Here is an 18,092-nt window from a genome sequence, read left to right on the forward strand (position 1 = left end):
CTGGGTCTTCCTTTCCAGCGGTGGTCCTCATGAGATAGCGCTTGATAGTTTTTGCGACTGCACTTGAAGATACTTTCAAACTTCTTGAACTTTTTTAGATTGACTGACCTTCATGTCTTAAAGTAATGATGGACTGTCATTTCTCTTTGCTTATTTGAGCTGTTCTTGCCATAATATGGACTTGGTATTTTACCAAATAGGGCTATCTTCTGTATACAACAAAACTGATTGGCTCAAACACATTAAGAAGGAAATAAATTCCACAAATGAACTTTTAACAAGGCACACCTGTTAATTGAAATGCATTCCAGGTGACTACCTCATGAAGAGAAGGTCAAGAGTGTGCAAAGCTGTCATCAAGACAAAGGGTGGCTACTTTGAAGAATCTCAAATATGAAGTATATTTTGATTTGTTTAACACTTTTTTGGTTACTACAAGATTCCATATGTGCTATTTCATAGTTTTGATGTCTTTATTATTATTCTACAATGTAGAACATAGTAAAAATAAAGAAAAACCCTGGAAGGAGTAGGTGTGTCCAAACTTTTGACTGGTACTGCATTTGTATGGCAATTCGAAACTGATTTTATTGCGATTTGATGTCCAAATTGCTCACTACATGTCTGCTGCAAAGAGACAAAAGAGCATGAGAAAATGAGTTCCAGTCAGGGAAATAAAAGTGATTAAAGTTTGTTGGCTCACTATTTGAAAACATGTTTGCATTAATTAAAAAGAAGATTGAGAACAAGCGATAGGATGAAAAATCTCTTCGCTTTTTTGGCTCAGGTACAGCCAGCCAACTAGCGCTAGCTAACGCTACCTACAGTCGCAAAAATATATACACTACATGACTAAAAGTATGTGGACAACTGCTTGTTGAACATCTCATTCCAAAATCATGGGCATTAATATGGAGTTGGTCTCTCCTTTGCTGCTTTAACAACCTCTACTCTTCTGGGAAGGCTTCCACTAGATGTTGGGAAATTGCGCTGGAACCTGCTGAGGTCAGGAACGGATGTTGGGCAATTAGGCCTGGCTTACTACAGTCGGTGTTCCAATTCATCCCAACGGTGTTCGATGGGGTTGTGGTCAGGGCTCTGTGCAGGCCAGTCAAGTTCTTGTAATAACAGGAAAGGGCCTTCCCCAAACTGTTGCCACAAAGTTGGAAGCACAGAATTGTCTAGAATGCCATTGTATAATGTAGCATTAAGAATACCCTTCACTGGAACTAAGGGGCCTAGTCCGAACCATGAAAAACATTCCCAGACCATTATTCTTCCTCTGCCAAACTTTACAGTTGGCACTATGTATTGGGCCAGGCAGCCTTCTCCTGGCATCCACCAAACCCAGATTTGTCCGTCGGACTGCCAGATGGTGAAGTGTGATTCATCACTCTAAAGAAAGTGTTTCCACTGCTCCAGAGTCCAATACCGGCGAGCTTTACACCACTGCAGCCGACGCTTGGCATTGCACATGGTTATCTTAGGCTTGAGTGCGGCTGCTCGGCCATGGAAACCCATTTCATGAAGCTCCCGACAAACAGTTCCGTTGCTGACATTGCTTCCAGAGGCAGTTAGGAACTCGGTAGTGAGTGTTGCAACCGAGGACAGACAATTTTTGCGCTCTTCAGCACTAGGCGGTCCCGTTCTGTGAGCTTGTGTGGCCTACCACTTTGCGGCTGAGACGTTGTTGCTCCTAGACGTTTCCACTTCACAATAAAAGCACTTACAGTTGACCGGGGCAGCTCTACCAGGGCAGAATTTTATTAACTGACTTGTTGGAAAGGTGGTATCCTATGATAGTGCCACGTTGAAAGTCACTGAGCTCTTCAGTACAGGACATTCTACTGCCAATGTTTGTCTATGGAGATTGCATGGCTGTGTGTTTGATTTTATACACCTGTCAGCAACGGGTGTGGCTGAAATAGCCAAATCCCGGTGTCCACATAAACTCAGCAAAAAAAGAAACTCCCTCTCACTGTCAACTGCATTTATTTTCAGCAAACTTAACATGTGTAAATGTTTGTATGAACATAACAAGATTCAACAACTGAGACATAAACTGAACAAGTTCCACAGACATGTGACTAACAGAAATTGAATAATGTGTCCCTGAACAAAGGAGGGGTCAAAATCAAAAGTAACAGTATCTGGTGCATTTCGTTACACTTGCATTAACATCTGCTAACCATGTGTATGTGACAAATAAAATTTGATTTGGTGTGGCCACCAGCTGCATTAAGTACTGGCAGTGCATCTCTCCCTCATCGACTGCAACAGATTTGCCATTTCTTGCTGTGAGATGTTACCCCATTCTTCCACCAAGGCACCTGCAAGTTCTCAGACATTTCTGGGGGGAATGGCCCTAGCCCTCACCCTCTGATCCAACAGACGTGCTAGCCCTCACCCTTCGTCCCAGACGAAGCTCAATGGGATTGAGATCCGGGCTCTTCACTGGCCATAGCAGAACACTGACATCCCTGTCTTGCAAGAAATCACGCACAGAACGAGAAATACGGTTGGTGGCATTGTCATGCTGGAGGGTCATGTCAGGGTACCACATGAGGGGGGAGGATGTCTTCCCTGTAACGCACAGCGTTGAGATTGTCTGCAATGACAACAAGCTCAGTCCAGTGATGCTGTGACACACCACCCCAGACCATGACGGACTCTCCACCTCCAAATCGATCACGCTCCAGAGTACAGGCCTCGGTGTAACGCTCATTCCTTCGACGATAAACGCGAATCCGACCATCACCCCTGGTGAGACAAAACTGCGACTCTTCAGTGAAGAGCACTTTTTGCCAGTCCTGTCTGGTCCAGCGACAGTGGGTTTGTGCCCATAGGCAATGTTGTTAACAGCGATTTCTGGTGAGGACTTGCCTTACAACAGGCCTACAAGCCCTCAGTCCATCCTCTCTCAGTCTATTGCGGACAGTCTGAGCACTGATGGAGGTATTGTGCGTTCCTGGTGTAACTCGGGCAGTTGTTGTTGCCATCCTGTACCTGTCCTTGCAGGTGTGATGTACCTGTCCTCCAGGTGTGATGTTCGGATGTACCGATCCTGTGCAGGTGTTGCTACACGTGGTCTGTCACTGCGAGGATGATCAGCTGTCCGTCGTGTCTCCCTGTAGCGCTGTCTTAGGCGCCTCACAGTATGGACATTGCAATTTATTGCCCTGGCCACATCTGCAGTCCTCATTCCTCCTTGCAGCATGCCTAAGGCACGTTCACGCAGATGAGCAGGGACCCTGGGCATCTTTCTTTGGTGTTTTTTCAGAGTCCGTAGAAAGGCCTCTTTAGTGTCCTAAGTTTTCTTAGGACACTAAACTGTGACCTTAATTGCCTACCATCTGTAAGCTGTTAGTGTCTTAATAACCATTCTACAGGTGCATGTTCATTAATTGTTTATGGTTCATTGAACAAGCATGGGAAACAGTGTTTAAACCCTGTGCAATGAAGATCTGTGAAGGTATTTGGATTTTTACTAATTATCTTTGAAAGACAGTGTCCTGAAAAAGGGACGATTCCTTTTTTGCTGAGTTTACTTCTGTCTATTTACAAATCGATACTTGGAGTCACATATCAATATAATATCGTCCAAACATAATATTGCGATATGTACCTATATCCATTTTTCCCCCCACATCACTAGTAGAAAGCACCAAGATCAAATCACGGTCCACAGCTCTAGGGGACTGAGAGAGGAAGATATCTACCTTCAATCTAGTCCAATATTAAAACAAACAGCATCAGGCTGAGGACGGGGAGATTAAAAGTGATGTGAGACGTGAGTTACTCCCATGCAATGTAGAGCGCTTTCAGTTTGAGAAAAGCATAAAGCTTATAAATGATAACATAACTGACATAACTGATGATGATAATCATCAATACATTGTCATTATGCTGATTTGATTCAATGCATTTTTATCACATCATCTTGAATATGCATTTTTATACATTAAAATGAACTGCATATGTTTATTTTGCTGCGCCAGTAATAGCAGCAGAGCACGAATGATAAGATTGTGGTGGTTTGTCAGATAATCTTAGCCTTTTTTATTCCAACCAGAAAAAGGCATGTACTTGTGATAAAAACAGCAATTGAAACATTGGGTATTTTCAGAAGAACTGTGGTAAAGATGATTGCACTGAACTGGAATGCTAAGTGTGTCTGTGTGGGTATAACCATTATTATCAAGTCAAGAGAAGAGTGGCATCCTATGTCTGGAGAGATGAAGGTTGTTTCATGAAATAAACACCACTTACAGTAAAGAAGAGGTTAGTGGTAAGGTTAAACATTGATGCACATATTTAACAATGTAAAATTAGGTTTACAGGATCCTCAGGGAAACATGTTTTAGAGGAAATAAAAGAATATTACAAGAATATTATCCATAGGGTACATATATTATAGCCTAACAAAAACCCATTTAAGAGGACCTGCGCCACTGGCTGTTGCTGGTCTGAAATGGTCGGCATTCGAAGGCCATTTGAATGCAACGAAAATGAGAAAATGTAGTATGTACAGTATATGTAAATGTATAAGTATTAAGTAATGTATTCATGTAATGTAAATGTTTATATAATGAAAATGTAAATGTTATATACAATTAATGGAGATCAGAGCTGTCCATTCAGCAGCACCACCACCACGGGGGCTTAACATTTCAGGACCCTGGACAGCTCCTTCTGCCCAATATCTTCAAACAGTAGGGAACTGCAGTGGTTACCAGCCAACCATGGTCCTAAAGAACTACAGAGTGTGCAGGCTTTTGTTTCATCCCAACACTAACACAAGTGACATAACTTCTATATTTATGAACAAGTCGAATCAACACGATAAGTTGAATCAGGTTTGGGGTTCAGGAGGTGAGACAACACTTTCAAGACAAAGGTAAACGGAAACCATATTATATGCCTAATATGTGTTCTGAAGATGTATTCTGCATACACAGATGATGTGATGTGCAGTCAAGCAAACACTCCTCTAAACTCTAATTCCACAACACACCTCATCTTCAGCCTCGTCTTCAGCCTCATTTGCTTATCTGCTGAGGTTACCATGACGCCAGCAGAGAGGGTCTGTATTGACTTGGGCCTTATCGTGTAGTGCTGCCACCTGTGACTAATGTTTATGAACTATGAATCATACATAACACAAAATGGAAACAGAGCGGTAGTGGGAGCATCATGCATTCACTGGTATTTCATACTAGTAAACATGTCATTTAAAAGCATAAATTAGAAAGTTATCTGATGGGTAGTATTTGTGTGATGATTACATGTCAATATTTCACCACATCGCAGTCAGACCTCACTGGCTGGCAAGTATTGTGTAAATTGATTTGTGTTTGAAAGCCCCACATTGACTCCCTTAAAGCAACCGCGGATATCTAATAAACAGCCACTCTACGTCTCTGCTACTGCACTGAAATCGCCTGAAAACAACAGCAGCTGTGTGAAGTAGCCATGGCAACATCCTATATCCACACTGCCCTAGACAATGGCACATTCCCTATCAAATCACACTGTGTCTACTTCCATGACCAGAATGAGCTGAAGTGCTTTTCTCTATATGGGGAATGAAAAAGCACTTAAATCTATAACCTGCATGGTGAACCAACTAAATAGGCTTTAGAAGCTCTACCCTTCTAGATAGGGAGAATATATGGAGTATGGTTTTGCTTGTGGTAAATATAGAAAAAGAAGGGGGTCGTTCATGCTTTTCACTGGGCCTAGGAAGACTGGAGGAAATTATGCAATCATACTGAGAAATTTATCAGCTAATTAAGCAACAGTTATTCCACACAGGTGGTGATACCTGATAGAGACAAAACTCTATGGCAGAAATGTCAAGATAAGTTTTCAATCAATCTAATCTATTCATAAATCCCTTTTTACATCAGCACATGTCACAAAGTGGTTATACAGAAACCCAGCCTAAACCCCAAAGAGCAAGCAATACCAAAGAGTTCAAGTACATTGCTCAGGGACTCAATTATTTGGAGGATGGGCTTGTGGTTGGGGTTGAGGAAGACAGGGCAGGAACTCCAGTTATCAAGGGCCACAAATTCTGTTGGTTTTGATTCATCCCTGGCACTAAATTGATCAACGAATGGTAAGATAAGGATGAAGCAGACACTGCATCCCTCGTGGATCAAAGCTAAGATCCCAGCTTTAACCTACATCCGGTCGAACACTATTTTTGCACAGAGTAATATAACAAGCCACTTCAATTGTGTAACCATCTCTTCTTCTCTAGCTCACAGTAGTAGCCTCATACAGTTAACTGATTGTGTCTCCACTCACACTGGCCTTCTGTCTGTCATTGTCAGTTTGGCACATTGGCACGTTGATATGCACAATCGCCTGGTACGGCAACTGCTCCACCCACAACCGTAAGGCTCTCCAGAGGGTAGTGAGGTCTCCACAATGCATCACCGGGGGCAAACTACCTGCCCTCCAGGACACCTACACAACCCAATGTCACAGGAAGGCCATAAAGATCATCAAGGACAACAACTACCCGAGCCATTGCCTGTTCACCCCGCTATCATCCAGAAGGCGAGGTCAGTACAGGTGCATCAAAGCAGGGACTGAGAGCCTGAAAAACAGCTTCTATCTCATGGCACGTACCATCTTTACCACAGACATAGACTTCGTAATGGCTTCGGACTGTCGCCCGACACGTGCGGTACCAGTTATGGCAGCCTCAGCTTCATTGATCTGGACTACGGGGACGACGTCGCAATCCTGGCCAAGATCTTGGACATCATACACCTTGCCCTTGAGATCATGAATAAGGAGAGCCAGCCACTCAGCCTCTGATCAGCTGCGACAACTAAGATCCTGTCCTTCAGTGACTTCGAACCCCCTCCAGCCAGCCCTGTTGTGGACACCCACCAGGTCTGCGTTGTTCCTAAGTTCTGCTACCTTGGAAGCAAATTAACAACTGACTGCAAGAGCAAAGCTGACATCCACCTACAAATTCTGCCAGGCAGCCTCAGCCATGGCCAGTCCAAACATCCTCTGGAAACAACAAAACCCTCACCTGGACCCTCACCTTAGACCTCACACGTTGTCTAGACGCCTTTGACTCTAAGTGCCTACGCCGCATACAGGGCATGTCATGGCATCACATGTCACGACCACATCCCAAACTCTATGACTAACCCAGTCTCCTCCCTGGTCAGATCGTTCCGACACTGACTGTTCAGTCACCTGGTCAGATCAAACCCACCTCTGGAGCTTGCCCTTATCCTCAAAGAGCCATCCACCAACTGGCCACACCCAAGAGGAAGACAAATAGCCAGATGGTCCGATCAGTCGGAGGACAACCTACAAAGCCTCGGGCCTGGCCCAGAATAAGATGGCGTAGAGATCCATTTGTCAAGGCGTTAAGCTCCAAAGAGCAAGCGAAGATGATGAGTGAGTACTTTGGGAGTGTCTACTGGCAAGATGTCCACTGGCAAGAGTCTTCAAGGTGTGTGAGTGAACACTGTTCAACCATGGCATTCTTAATAGATGATTGCTTTGGAACTGCCAGAATGGTATATTACGAAAGCAAGCTAAATCTACTCAGGATTTTATAAAGCTAGCCAGCTTCAGTTAGCTTCACATTCCAGCTCAGGCTTCATCCGTACGACGGTGGATATTGCTTGTCCCCCAGATGCTAACTCTAGCAGGCTTGTAACTGTGCGTGCATGTTACGCATTGTTAGCCGAACTCTTCATTGAGACAATGCTGAAACATAAATCCATGGGTCAGTGTCACGTTCTAATTTTTGCTGAAATCAACATGAAAAAAAAGTTCTTGCAAATTCAGCAGACTATGGTGTGAAATAGGCTAGAAGTGCCGTTTTAATTGTATTACGTATTATTAATGCCATCTTTGATGTGACTTTGTTGTGCTTCAATGCACAAGCACCTTCTTCCGCACCTGCCAATAAAATTATTTTGATAAAGTCATACAAGTTTTACTGTGCGTAAAACTTTCAAATGCATCCTGTCATGACTTAATGTGATAGCTACTTTACCTACTTATTAATAAAACATTTGATTAATAAAATATTAGTAATTTCACTCAAATGAAGGGGATGATGCAATCTTTGCGAGGGAGGGAATCTGATTTCATTGATACTCAACTAGCGGCTCAGTCATTTCATTCAGGGAAAGTGGATTTGGCCTTGAATTAGCCTGCCCCGTAGCAGGTTAGTTCTGAAGGATTCGTTGCCATAGAAATGTACCTCGCTAAAAGGTGAGACACTTTCATATGACCGGTTATCCCAAGTTGAACTCCGTTGAACAAAGTTACCTCGCCAACTCTTCAAAATCTGCTACGTAGTATAGGGCTCTGGTGTCTCTAGTCCCTAACAAACCTAGACACTTCCCCTGAGTATAATCAGGTCAGATGGGTGTAAGCAGTGTCCCCTCACACAAATGGAGCACATGCATTTACCACAAGGGCCCTGGGTTTGCCGAGCAGAACACTTGAGCTAAATGGACCAAGCAGAAACCATACAGAAAAACTAGGACATCACTCACACAAACACGTCTCTCAGATAGACACACACAGCGACAATCAAGTGTTTATTACAAAACATCTGTAAAAAAAGGTACAGAAATAAACAATGTTGCAACAAACTACATCATTCTTTCTAAATAAAAGTTAAAGAGAAAGTCAACTAGGACAGATGGCTTGACAGTGACAAGAAGCAGAGTATACAATAACAAAACAAACTTCCTGTCATAGTATTCCCATGACAGGAAGGAGTTACTGAGTTGCGAGGCGAAAGAATTCTAGAATGGCTGTACAAAATTAGACTGCATTAGAAATCCCAGTGTAATGCCCATCACTAAACGAAGTGTCCGTACTCCAAATAAACAGTAAAGTGTCTAACAAAACACAGATGTGATCATGTATGCTAGATCTATGGCAAAATCACTTACTTTTTACCATTTCACACCACCTGCCTTCAATTTACACCCGTTAGCCCCCTCTGCAAGACACCATGTCGTAGTGCTCTACTACAGAGTTCTAAACAGGTGATTGACCCATACATCACTTATCTGTGTTTGAAAATGTAATAAATATTATATGCCATTTAGCAGAGGCTTTTATCCAACGCGACTTACAGTCATGCATGCATACATTTTAAGTATGGTTGGTTGTGTGGTGTTGGGTGGCCTTGCTCTGGCACTTCTTGTGTACATGTCTTCATGGTCAGATTACTATTATATTCAAGGCTCTTCTTTCCCTTCTCTATATCTGTATTGCTGAGAAATGTTCACTAGAGAGCCGCACTCCTGCTGGTTCTCCCTGTTACTTAATCAAGCCTTCCCTATGTTCTGTCAGAGGTATACAGTAACAGTCAAACGCTTAACGTACAATAATAGTGAAGACATCAAAACTATGGAATAACACCCATAGAATCATGTAGTAACCAAAATGGTTAAGGACATATTTTAGATTATTCAAGGTAGCCACCCTTTACCTTTGACCGCTTTGCACAATCTTGGCATTCTCTCAACCAGCCTCATGAGGAAGTCACTTGGAATGCATTTCAATTAACAGGTGTGCCTTCTTAAAAGTTAATTTGTTGAATTTCTTTCCTTCTTAATTTGTTTGAGCCAATCTGTTGTGTCGGGCTAGAATACAGAAGATGGTCTTTTACCAAATAGGACTAAGTCCATATTATGGCAAGAACAGCTCAAATAAGCAAAGAGAAGCGACAGTACATAATTATTTTAAGACAAAGATCAGTCAATCCGGAAAATGACGAACTTTGAAAGTTTCTTCAAATGCAGTCGCAAAAACCATCAAGCACTATGATGAAACTGGCTCTCATGAGGAAGTTACCTCTGCTGCAGAGGATAAGTTCATTAGAGGTACCAGCCTCACAAATTGCAGCCCAAATAAATGCTTCACAGAATTCTAGTAACAGACACATCTCAACGTCAACTGTTCAGAGGAGACTCCGTGAATCAGGCATTCATGGTCGAATTGCTGCAAAGAAACCACTACTAACGGACACCAATAAGAAGAGACTTGCTTGGGCTAAGAAACACAAGCAATGGACATTAGACCAGTGGAAATCTGTCCTTTGGTCTGATGAGTACAAATTTGATATTTTTGCACTTAGTGGGACTTTCATTTGTTTTTCAACAGGACAATGACCCAACACACCTCCAGGCTGTGTATGGGCTATTTGACCAAGAAAGAGAGTGATGGAGTGCTGCATTAGATGGCCTGGCCTCCTCAATCACCCAACTTCAAGACTATTGGAGAATCATTCCAAGCTGGTTGAGAGAATGCCAAGAGTGTGCAAAATTGTCAAGGCAAAGGGTGGCTACTTTGAAGAAACAAAAATATAAAATATTTTGATTTGTTTAAAACTTTTTTGGTTACTACATGACTCCATATGTGTTATTTCATAGATGTATTCACTACTATTCTACAATGTAGAAAATAGCAAAAATAAAGAAAAACCCTTGAATGAGTTGGTGTGTCCAAACATTGGACTGGTACTGTACATTCTCACTTACACAGACCTTTCTGCATTGGTCTCAGGCAGCATTGTTCTAGGTCAGTGTGTATAAGAACTGATTAAGGGACAATACTAAGACACTACTGGCTTATTCTTCACTCTGTTGGGCTCTTGGGGGCTGTCTGAACTGTCAGAGGGAGAGAGTTGGGGAGTTGGCCCCCTCGTTCTGGTCTCCACCTCTGGACAGGTCCTGATTCTGTGTTTGGACTGGGATAGGGTTAGAGTCAGTACAGGCCTGCAGGTCTTTCTCATGCTCTTCTGTTGTTTGTTCCGCCCTCTCTTTCTTTACTGCAATCTTCTCTTCATCCTCCTCTTCCTTCTTTGGTTCTCCTAGTCTTTTCCTACCCTCCCTTTTAGCCTCTTTCTTCACACCCTTCTTTACTTCCTTCTTTGTAGCAATGGCAGGAAGTGGTTTCTGGTCAGGGGTGGAGCTCTCGCAGACGGTGGGCCCGTCCCACTTTGGAATGTCCAATCCCAGCAGCTCCATCAACTGGCTCATGACCTCGTCCACATAACCGTTGATACGCAGGTGCGCGTGTTTGTCCTGCCAGACAGAAACGAACATGAGCTTGAGACCTCGACCAGTAACAACCTAGTACCTACCACGTCAGTGTTTGCAAAACACAAACGACAGAAGGGCCAGGATAGGAGTATATACTTACCATGTGATGTAACCTGATCCAAAAAACGGCAGGCCCTCAAATGAGAACCGTCAGCTGCGAAAATTTTACTTGTCCACCTTTAAGGGTGAAACCACCCAGACAAGTGCAGGACTACACATCAAGACACTACTGCATCTTACTTATGCCTTTGTATTCCTTACGGAACATAGGCCATCATTGAATTGCCTCTAAACTTTCTACAGGTCCTGCAGTAGGATTAGCTGAGAGAATGTGTTGAGTCATTAATCAAGTATGATCTCACTGAACACATTGGCTGAATTATTCATGCAGCTGGGTTTCTATTTTTAGCTTGAAACTTCTGTGGAACACCAGACCTTAGAATTACACGGTTCTATGTTACAATAGGAAACTTCTGAAGATAACAGGCTGTAAACATCTGAGAGCTACTTGATTTGAACTGTGCAAACAATCATTTGTGGAAATCGGCCGATATTGTGTTCATGTTCGCAGCTCATGTTTAATAGGATACAGCGTGATTGAGTTAATTACATGTAAGTTGAGGTTTGTGTGCGTGTCCATTTAGTGGTGCACAGATTGTTGTGTGTGTGTGTATCAAATAGTTTTATTTGTCACATACATGTTTAGCAGATGTTATTGCAGGTGTAGCGTAATGCTTGTATATGTGAGTGAGTGTGTGCGTTACTCATGTGTTTTTTAAGTTGGAGTTTGTATGTGTGTGCGTGTGGTTTGCGAGCCTCACATGTTTGGTGGGCTGAAGGTTGACGATGACCAACTTGCCCCCCTTGCGTTTGGTGAAGAGGGGCAGGTCTCCGCTGGGCTTGATCTGCAGAGAGGTACCCAAGGTCAGCGCCAGGTCGGCCCGTCTAGACAGAGAAACACCACAAAACTACATTACCCATAATCATTACCTATAAACAACCAGGTCCACCACCATAGAACCTGCTATATACAGTGCATTCGGAAATTATTCAGACCCCTTGACTTTCCACATTTTGTAAATGTACATCCTTATTCTAAAATTACTTTAAACAGCTTTTTCTTCCCCAGTCTACACACAAACCCCATAATTACAAAGCAAAAACTGGTTAAATTGTTGTTGTAAATTTATAAATACAAATAAACTGAAAGATCACATTTACATAAGTATTCAGACCCTTTACTCAGTACTTTGTTTTAGTATCTTTGGCAGCCATTACAGCCTCAAGTCCTCTTTGGGCACACCTGTATTTGGGGAATTTTCCTATTCTTCTCTTTAGATCCTCTCAAGTTTGGTCAGGTTGGATGGGGAGTGTCACTGCACAGCTATTTTCAAGTCTCTCCAGAGATGTTCGATCAGGTTCAAGTCCAGGCACTGATTGGGCAGGGACATTGAGACTTTAAGGCCAAATAGTTCAATCTTGGTTTCGTCAGACCAGAGAATCTTGTTTCTCATGGTCTGAGAGTCCTTTAGGTGCCTTTTGGAAAACTCCATGCTGGCTGTCATGTGCCTTTTTACTGAGGAGTGGCTTCCATCGGGCCACTCTACCATAAAAAGACCTGATTGGTGGAGTGCTGCAGAGACGGTGGTCCTTCTGAAAGGTTCTCCCATCTCCACAGAGGAAATCTGGAGCTCTGTCAGTGACCATCAGGTTCTTGGTCACCTCCCAGACCAAGGCTCTTCTCCCCCGATTGCTCTGTTTGGCCGGGTGGCCAGCATTAGGAAGCGCCTTCGTGGTTCCAAACTTCTTCCATTTAAGAATGACAGAGGCCACTGTGTTCTTAGGGACCTTCAATGCTGCAGCCATTTTTTGGTACCTTTCCCCAGATCTGTGCCTCGACACAATCCTGTCTCGGAGCTCTACGGACAATTCCTTCAACCTCATTTCTTGGTTGTTGCTCTGACATGCACTGTCGACTCTAGGACTTTATCTAGACAGGTGTGTGCCTTTCCAAATCATGTCCAATCAATTGAATTTACCACAGGTGGACTCCAATCACATTGTACAAACAGCTCAAGGATGATCAATGGAAACAGGATGCACCTGATATCAATTGAGCCTCATAGCAAAGAGCCCAAATACACATCTAAATAAGGTGTTTCTGTAAGTGCAATGTGTGTGTGCGCGCATAATTGTAGATTTAATGAAGAGGAGAAAGGTCATCCATTAAAGGGGATTACGTTGGGAATTAGTTGACCCAGAAATGGAGCGGTGGTTTGCACATCAATAGATAGAGGCATACACAAGAAGACTGTGCCGCCATATAACAGGGTTAACAGGGTTACCTAACATTCTGACCTACAGGGCCAACAGAAATACACATACTTATTTAAGGAGGTGCTCTGCTTTTGTTCTCTGTCTGTCTATCTTTTTCTCTTACCTGCTAGCTTCTTCGGCTCTGTTGAGGTCTTTTTCAGGCAGAGCTTCCTCCCAGTCCAGTATGGTACTGATGAGCTTCCCCCTGTGTGAACACACACACTTTAGGGTAATTTCTTAGCAGACACCTGGCTATGTACTGATACAGCGTGATGATCTGATATCTTATTAGTGTATTTCCCTGAAATACCAAGACAGTGAAGCTGGATGAGTAATCCCCAGTGTGTGCGTGTGTTACCTGCAGGACCTGAGTCCTCTTCCCCGGACCTCCACACAGTATTTTCCAGTGGGTTTCAGCCCCATCACACCAATCACCTTTTCCCGCACATACTGCCTGAAAAACCACACATCCATCAGAACCTGTGATGCCTTTCACATTGACTTACTGGTGAAGAACCTTCGGTGAGGCAGTGCCATATAATTCAGTATTAGAACTCTGATGGACAGTGCCACTTTACATGTGACAGTTATCAACACAGATCAGCGAACAAACACATTTCAAAGAGTTTAAAGAGCGTGTGAGGTGGCTGATGTAAATACTTTGCTGTTGTCATGCCCGTGTAGGGCAGTACAGATGGTGGCTGAAGGCTAGATAAGTGATTCCTATTAGTATGTTGCTGGAATGGATTTCCCCTGCTAACAAGCCAGCCTCCCTTGCCCAAGTTGCCTCAGGTTGTTAACATATGGAAAGTGAGAAGTCTGTCTATTCTTGTTTATTTTTGTGGAATTGACAGTTGAAGTAGGGAAACAGTGTTGGCAGATTTAGATTACAATTAGCATCAATGCCTCCCGAGTGGGGCAGCGGATCTAAGGCACTGCTTCACAGTGCTAGAGGCATCATTACAGACCAGGGTTCGATCCCAGGCTGTGCCGCAGCCGGCTGCGACCGGGAGACCCATGAGGCGGCACACAATTCACAGAGCGTTGTCCGGGTTAGGGGAGGGTTTGGCCGGCTGGGATATCCTTGTCTCATCACGCTCTAGCGACTCCATGTGGTGGCCCGGGCGCCTGCAAGCTGACTTCGGTCGCCAGCTGTACGTTGTTTCCTCCGACACATTGGTGCGGCTGGCTTCAGGGTTAAGCGAGCAGTGTTGACAAGAAGCAGTGCGGCTTGGCGGGGTCGTGTTTTGGCGGACGCATGGCGCTCTATCTTCACCTTTCCCTAAGTCCGTACGGGGGTTGCAGCAATGGGACAAGACTGTAACTACCAATTGGATATCAAGAAATTGTGAAGAAAAAAAGCGGTAACAATAAGAAGATTTAGCATCAATTGAAAACAGTGCAGGGTTAATCAATCTGGCGTTTATATGACGTGTGTATGTGACAAAGAGAGTGTGTTCAGTATGAATTAACCAGTTGAGGGCACACAAAATAACATTTTTTGTTCAAGATGGGCTGAACTGTGTTTCGCTATGCTTTCATTCTAATGTGAAGCGCATAACATTTCTATTCTTTTGAATTCGTTGTGTGTGACATCTTTCACAAAGAGTGGTTTGAACAGACGTACTTGCCACACTTCCCACACTCCTCCACGAACATGTTCCCATGCAACTCAGAGAGCAGATTTCTGAATCAGAGAGAGAAAGAGACTGCTTATTTCACATAAGTATGTAGTGACAAACTATTTATATGAATGTAAATGAGTGTTGAAGCAACGCACATTGGCTCCCCGGACTATCTGTATTGTGTCCCGCCACCCCCACCCGCCAACCCCTCTTTTACACTCCTGCTACTCTCTGTTTATCATCTATGCATAGTGACTTTAACTATACCTACATGTACGTATTGCATCAATTAGCCCGACTAACCGGTGCCTGTACATAGCCTCGCTACTGTTACAGCCTCGCTATTGTATATAGCCTCGCTACTGTTATTTTCACTGTTGTTTTTATTTCTTTACTTATCTATTGTTCACCGAATACCTATTTTTTACTTACAAATTGCAATGTTGGTTAGGGCCTGTAAGTAAGCATTTCACTCTCAGGTCTACACCTGCTGTATTCGGCACACATGACAAATAAACTTTGATTTGAACAGAGTACTTTAGTTTTGCATTTCCTTCCCAACTGAATACCATATAGATTGGAATAATGGTATTCTCCTGCTAATGTATTGAATCATATTGATTTCACTCTCTAGCTGTAGCCGTTCCAATTCTATGAAATCCTATTCACAAGAGAGACCAGGGCTTATTCAAAGAGTTTTTAGAATAGGAGTCATGATCTAGAATCAGGTCCCTCCTGTCCATAGAATCTTATCATTTATGTTTTATCTAAAAGACAAAACTGATCCTAGATCTGCATTTATTCTCTGAGACACTTGATACATACGGGTCCTGGTCAGAGAATGATTGTAGTGTTTCATTGGGATAGTATAGCAGGTTTCATATTTTATTTAACCATGAAAAACCCATTGAGATACAGAGTCTCTTTTGCAAAGGAGTGTTACCTGGGGAAGCCAGAGCGGACGTGGATGCCGTCCACATTCTGGCTGATGAGGTATTTGAGGTAGCTGGCTCTCTGCAGCCCCAGCAGGGCCATGTGAGTGAGGCTGGGCCGAGCTTCCTCGAATGTGGTGTCAAAGTGGGGAGACTCGCCCCTCTCCTCCATTGTCCACACTCCTTTGGGACCCCTGAGAGAGGGAGACAACATAGAAGTGTGAGAGGTGTGTACAAACGCACGCACACTCACATCTAAGGTTATGACAGGGCAACATACAAGACAGACTGTCAAGCAATCTCTCCACATCTCTGTAGTAAGGTGTAGCATCTGTTGTGGTAGCTGCCGGGCTTCAAAAGGCAAGAGATGCATTTCTATGCAAGAGGAAGAGCGAGACATACTGAGAATACAGAATGAAGGCCATAGCATTCCCCTCTCTCCCATTCTCTTTTAACTGACACAGCCCCCTCTCTCTCACCTCTCACTGTGTGACTTATCGCCTGCTCAGACCAGATCAAAGCTACTCAGCTATTTGGTAAGACAGTCATTAGGCTAGAGGAGTACGTCAGCCAGGTATTATGTACTTATCTTTTAGAGAAAAGGGCCGCTGGACATGAAGAGCAATGAAAATCTGCAAACTGGCTTTAGGGGGGAACGTGTCCTTTTTATGCCTAGGTTTTTCAGTAATGGACCATTAATTAAATTCAAGGACAAACAGACAGGCAGGCAGACAAACCAGCATGACAGAAGGCTGATGAATTAAATATGAATGTAGACAGCAGACAGCAGCATTGGAGAAAAGGGAAAACCCGTGAAGACACAAGCAGAGACCGAGAGAATAAGAATTACATTGTAATGACAAGTAATATAAAATAAAACGTTGGAAAGTTGGTGTGAAAATCAACATCACAGAGATCCAGCCAACACTACGGTACAATCATTGCTCTGGTATTAAAGCTAGCCTATACTGCCCCCCTCTGCTGATACCACAGTACTGCAGCCAAATAAGAGGATGGTGTTGACTCACATTTCCTATATTCTTACTTGAATCGTTTAAAATGCATCATTCAATTTCTTGAGCGAGAAAAAGACACTGATCCAATTCAAGTAGGTTCATTGAACATAACGAGCCTTTACTAATAATAAATTTCTAAACTGGCCAAATCCTCTGTGTCAGTTTAGCATAGCCATGAACCAAGCTTTTTACAACCAAGGAGAGGTGGAGGAGAGTGTGCTTCTTTAGCCTATGGCGATGCACTCTGAGTGGTTGAGCGGTACAGGGTAATGGGCTTACCTGAAGTCAGGTATGCCTGAAGAGGTGCTGATGCCTGCCCCAGAGTGGACCACCAGGTATTGGGACTCCCTAATCAGCTGGGCCAGAGCCTCCACCTTCCCCTTTAACTCTTCTTTACTGTCAAACGACTGGGAGAGAGTAGGGATGGGGAGATAACGGGGGCAGAGATGAGGGGAAAGTGAAGGGAGGATGGGGATGAAGATGAGAGGAAGAGTAAGAAAGAAGGGAGAGAGAGTAGAGGGTAGTGTTGGTGTAGGGCAGGTTTGACTCATCTATTTCAGTGGGGTGCCCGGTGCAGTGTGTGGAGAACATGGCAAAACGTGCCAAAAGGACTAGGGCACCAGCAACAACAACGTAATGGTAGGGGAAACACTACACTGGCGTTCATGTTAGCTTTAGTGTGTAACAGAGATATAATAGTATTAGCTAGCTAGTTTTGAACTACCTGTATATTGGCAGTATTGGATATTGTGCTGCGGTAGTAGGTACACTTCTGGCTAGACTAGAGGGAATCCTCGAAAAGCTTTGTAGCTACTAGTAACTTAGCTAGCTAGCTAACACCTGCCTGTGTGTTTACCTCGGGGAGCCCGCAAACACCTTTGTCCGCATATGTAGACAGTCCAGCGGCGTAGTTTACAGACATTACTGCAGCTCCTCAACAAAAACTCAGAAATATACCTCAATGCTCTCGTAAATATTCTCGTTCAACGCAATGAGCTTTTGTTTCTTTCTGAAAACCAGCCCGCTTGGTGACGTCATCTATAAGGGACGATTCTACTTAAAATGACTGATAAGTTATTTGGCTTGGCTGTA

General features: G+C 43.5%; 1 protein-coding gene across 1 annotated transcript; it reads right to left on the reverse strand.

The window, feature by feature from the left end:
• Nucleotides 1-10,418: 10,418 nt before the first annotated feature.
• On the reverse strand, nt 10,419-18,077 carry sirt6 (sirtuin 6). The gene is made up of 8 exons (XM_024391094.2): nt 17,857-18,077; nt 17,280-17,407; nt 15,996-16,178; nt 15,055-15,114; nt 13,786-13,881; nt 13,552-13,632; nt 11,933-12,056; nt 10,419-11,093 (listed from the first exon to the last, which is right to left on the reverse strand). The coding sequence occupies exons 1-8, from the start codon at nt 17,920-17,922 to the stop codon at nt 10,680-10,682; spliced, it is 1,152 nt and encodes a 383-aa protein (XP_024246862.1). The 5' UTR covers nt 17,923-18,077; the 3' UTR covers nt 10,419-10,679.
• Between the last annotated feature and the right edge of the window lie 15 nt (nt 18,078-18,092).

This window comes from Oncorhynchus tshawytscha, linkage group LG28 (assembly GCF_018296145.1).
Source record: "Oncorhynchus tshawytscha isolate Ot180627B linkage group LG28, Otsh_v2.0, whole genome shotgun sequence".
NCBI lineage: Eukaryota > Metazoa > Chordata > Actinopteri > Salmoniformes > Salmonidae > Oncorhynchus > Oncorhynchus tshawytscha.

Bases quoted from the DNA above. Each gene is read 5' to 3' on its own strand.
- sirt6 (XM_024391094.2), bottom strand. From the start codon at position 17,922: ATGTCTGTAAACTACGCCGCTGGACTGTCTACATATGCGGACAAAGGT. The intron at 17,408-17,856 runs GTAAACACACAG...ACTCTCTCCCAG, and splicing joins GTGTTTGCGGGCTCCCCGAG to TCGTTTGACAGTAAAGAAGA. The intron at 13,633-13,785 runs GTAACACACGCA...GTGTTCACACAG, and splicing joins AGAGGACTCAGGTCCTGCAG to GGGGAAGCTCATCAGTACCA.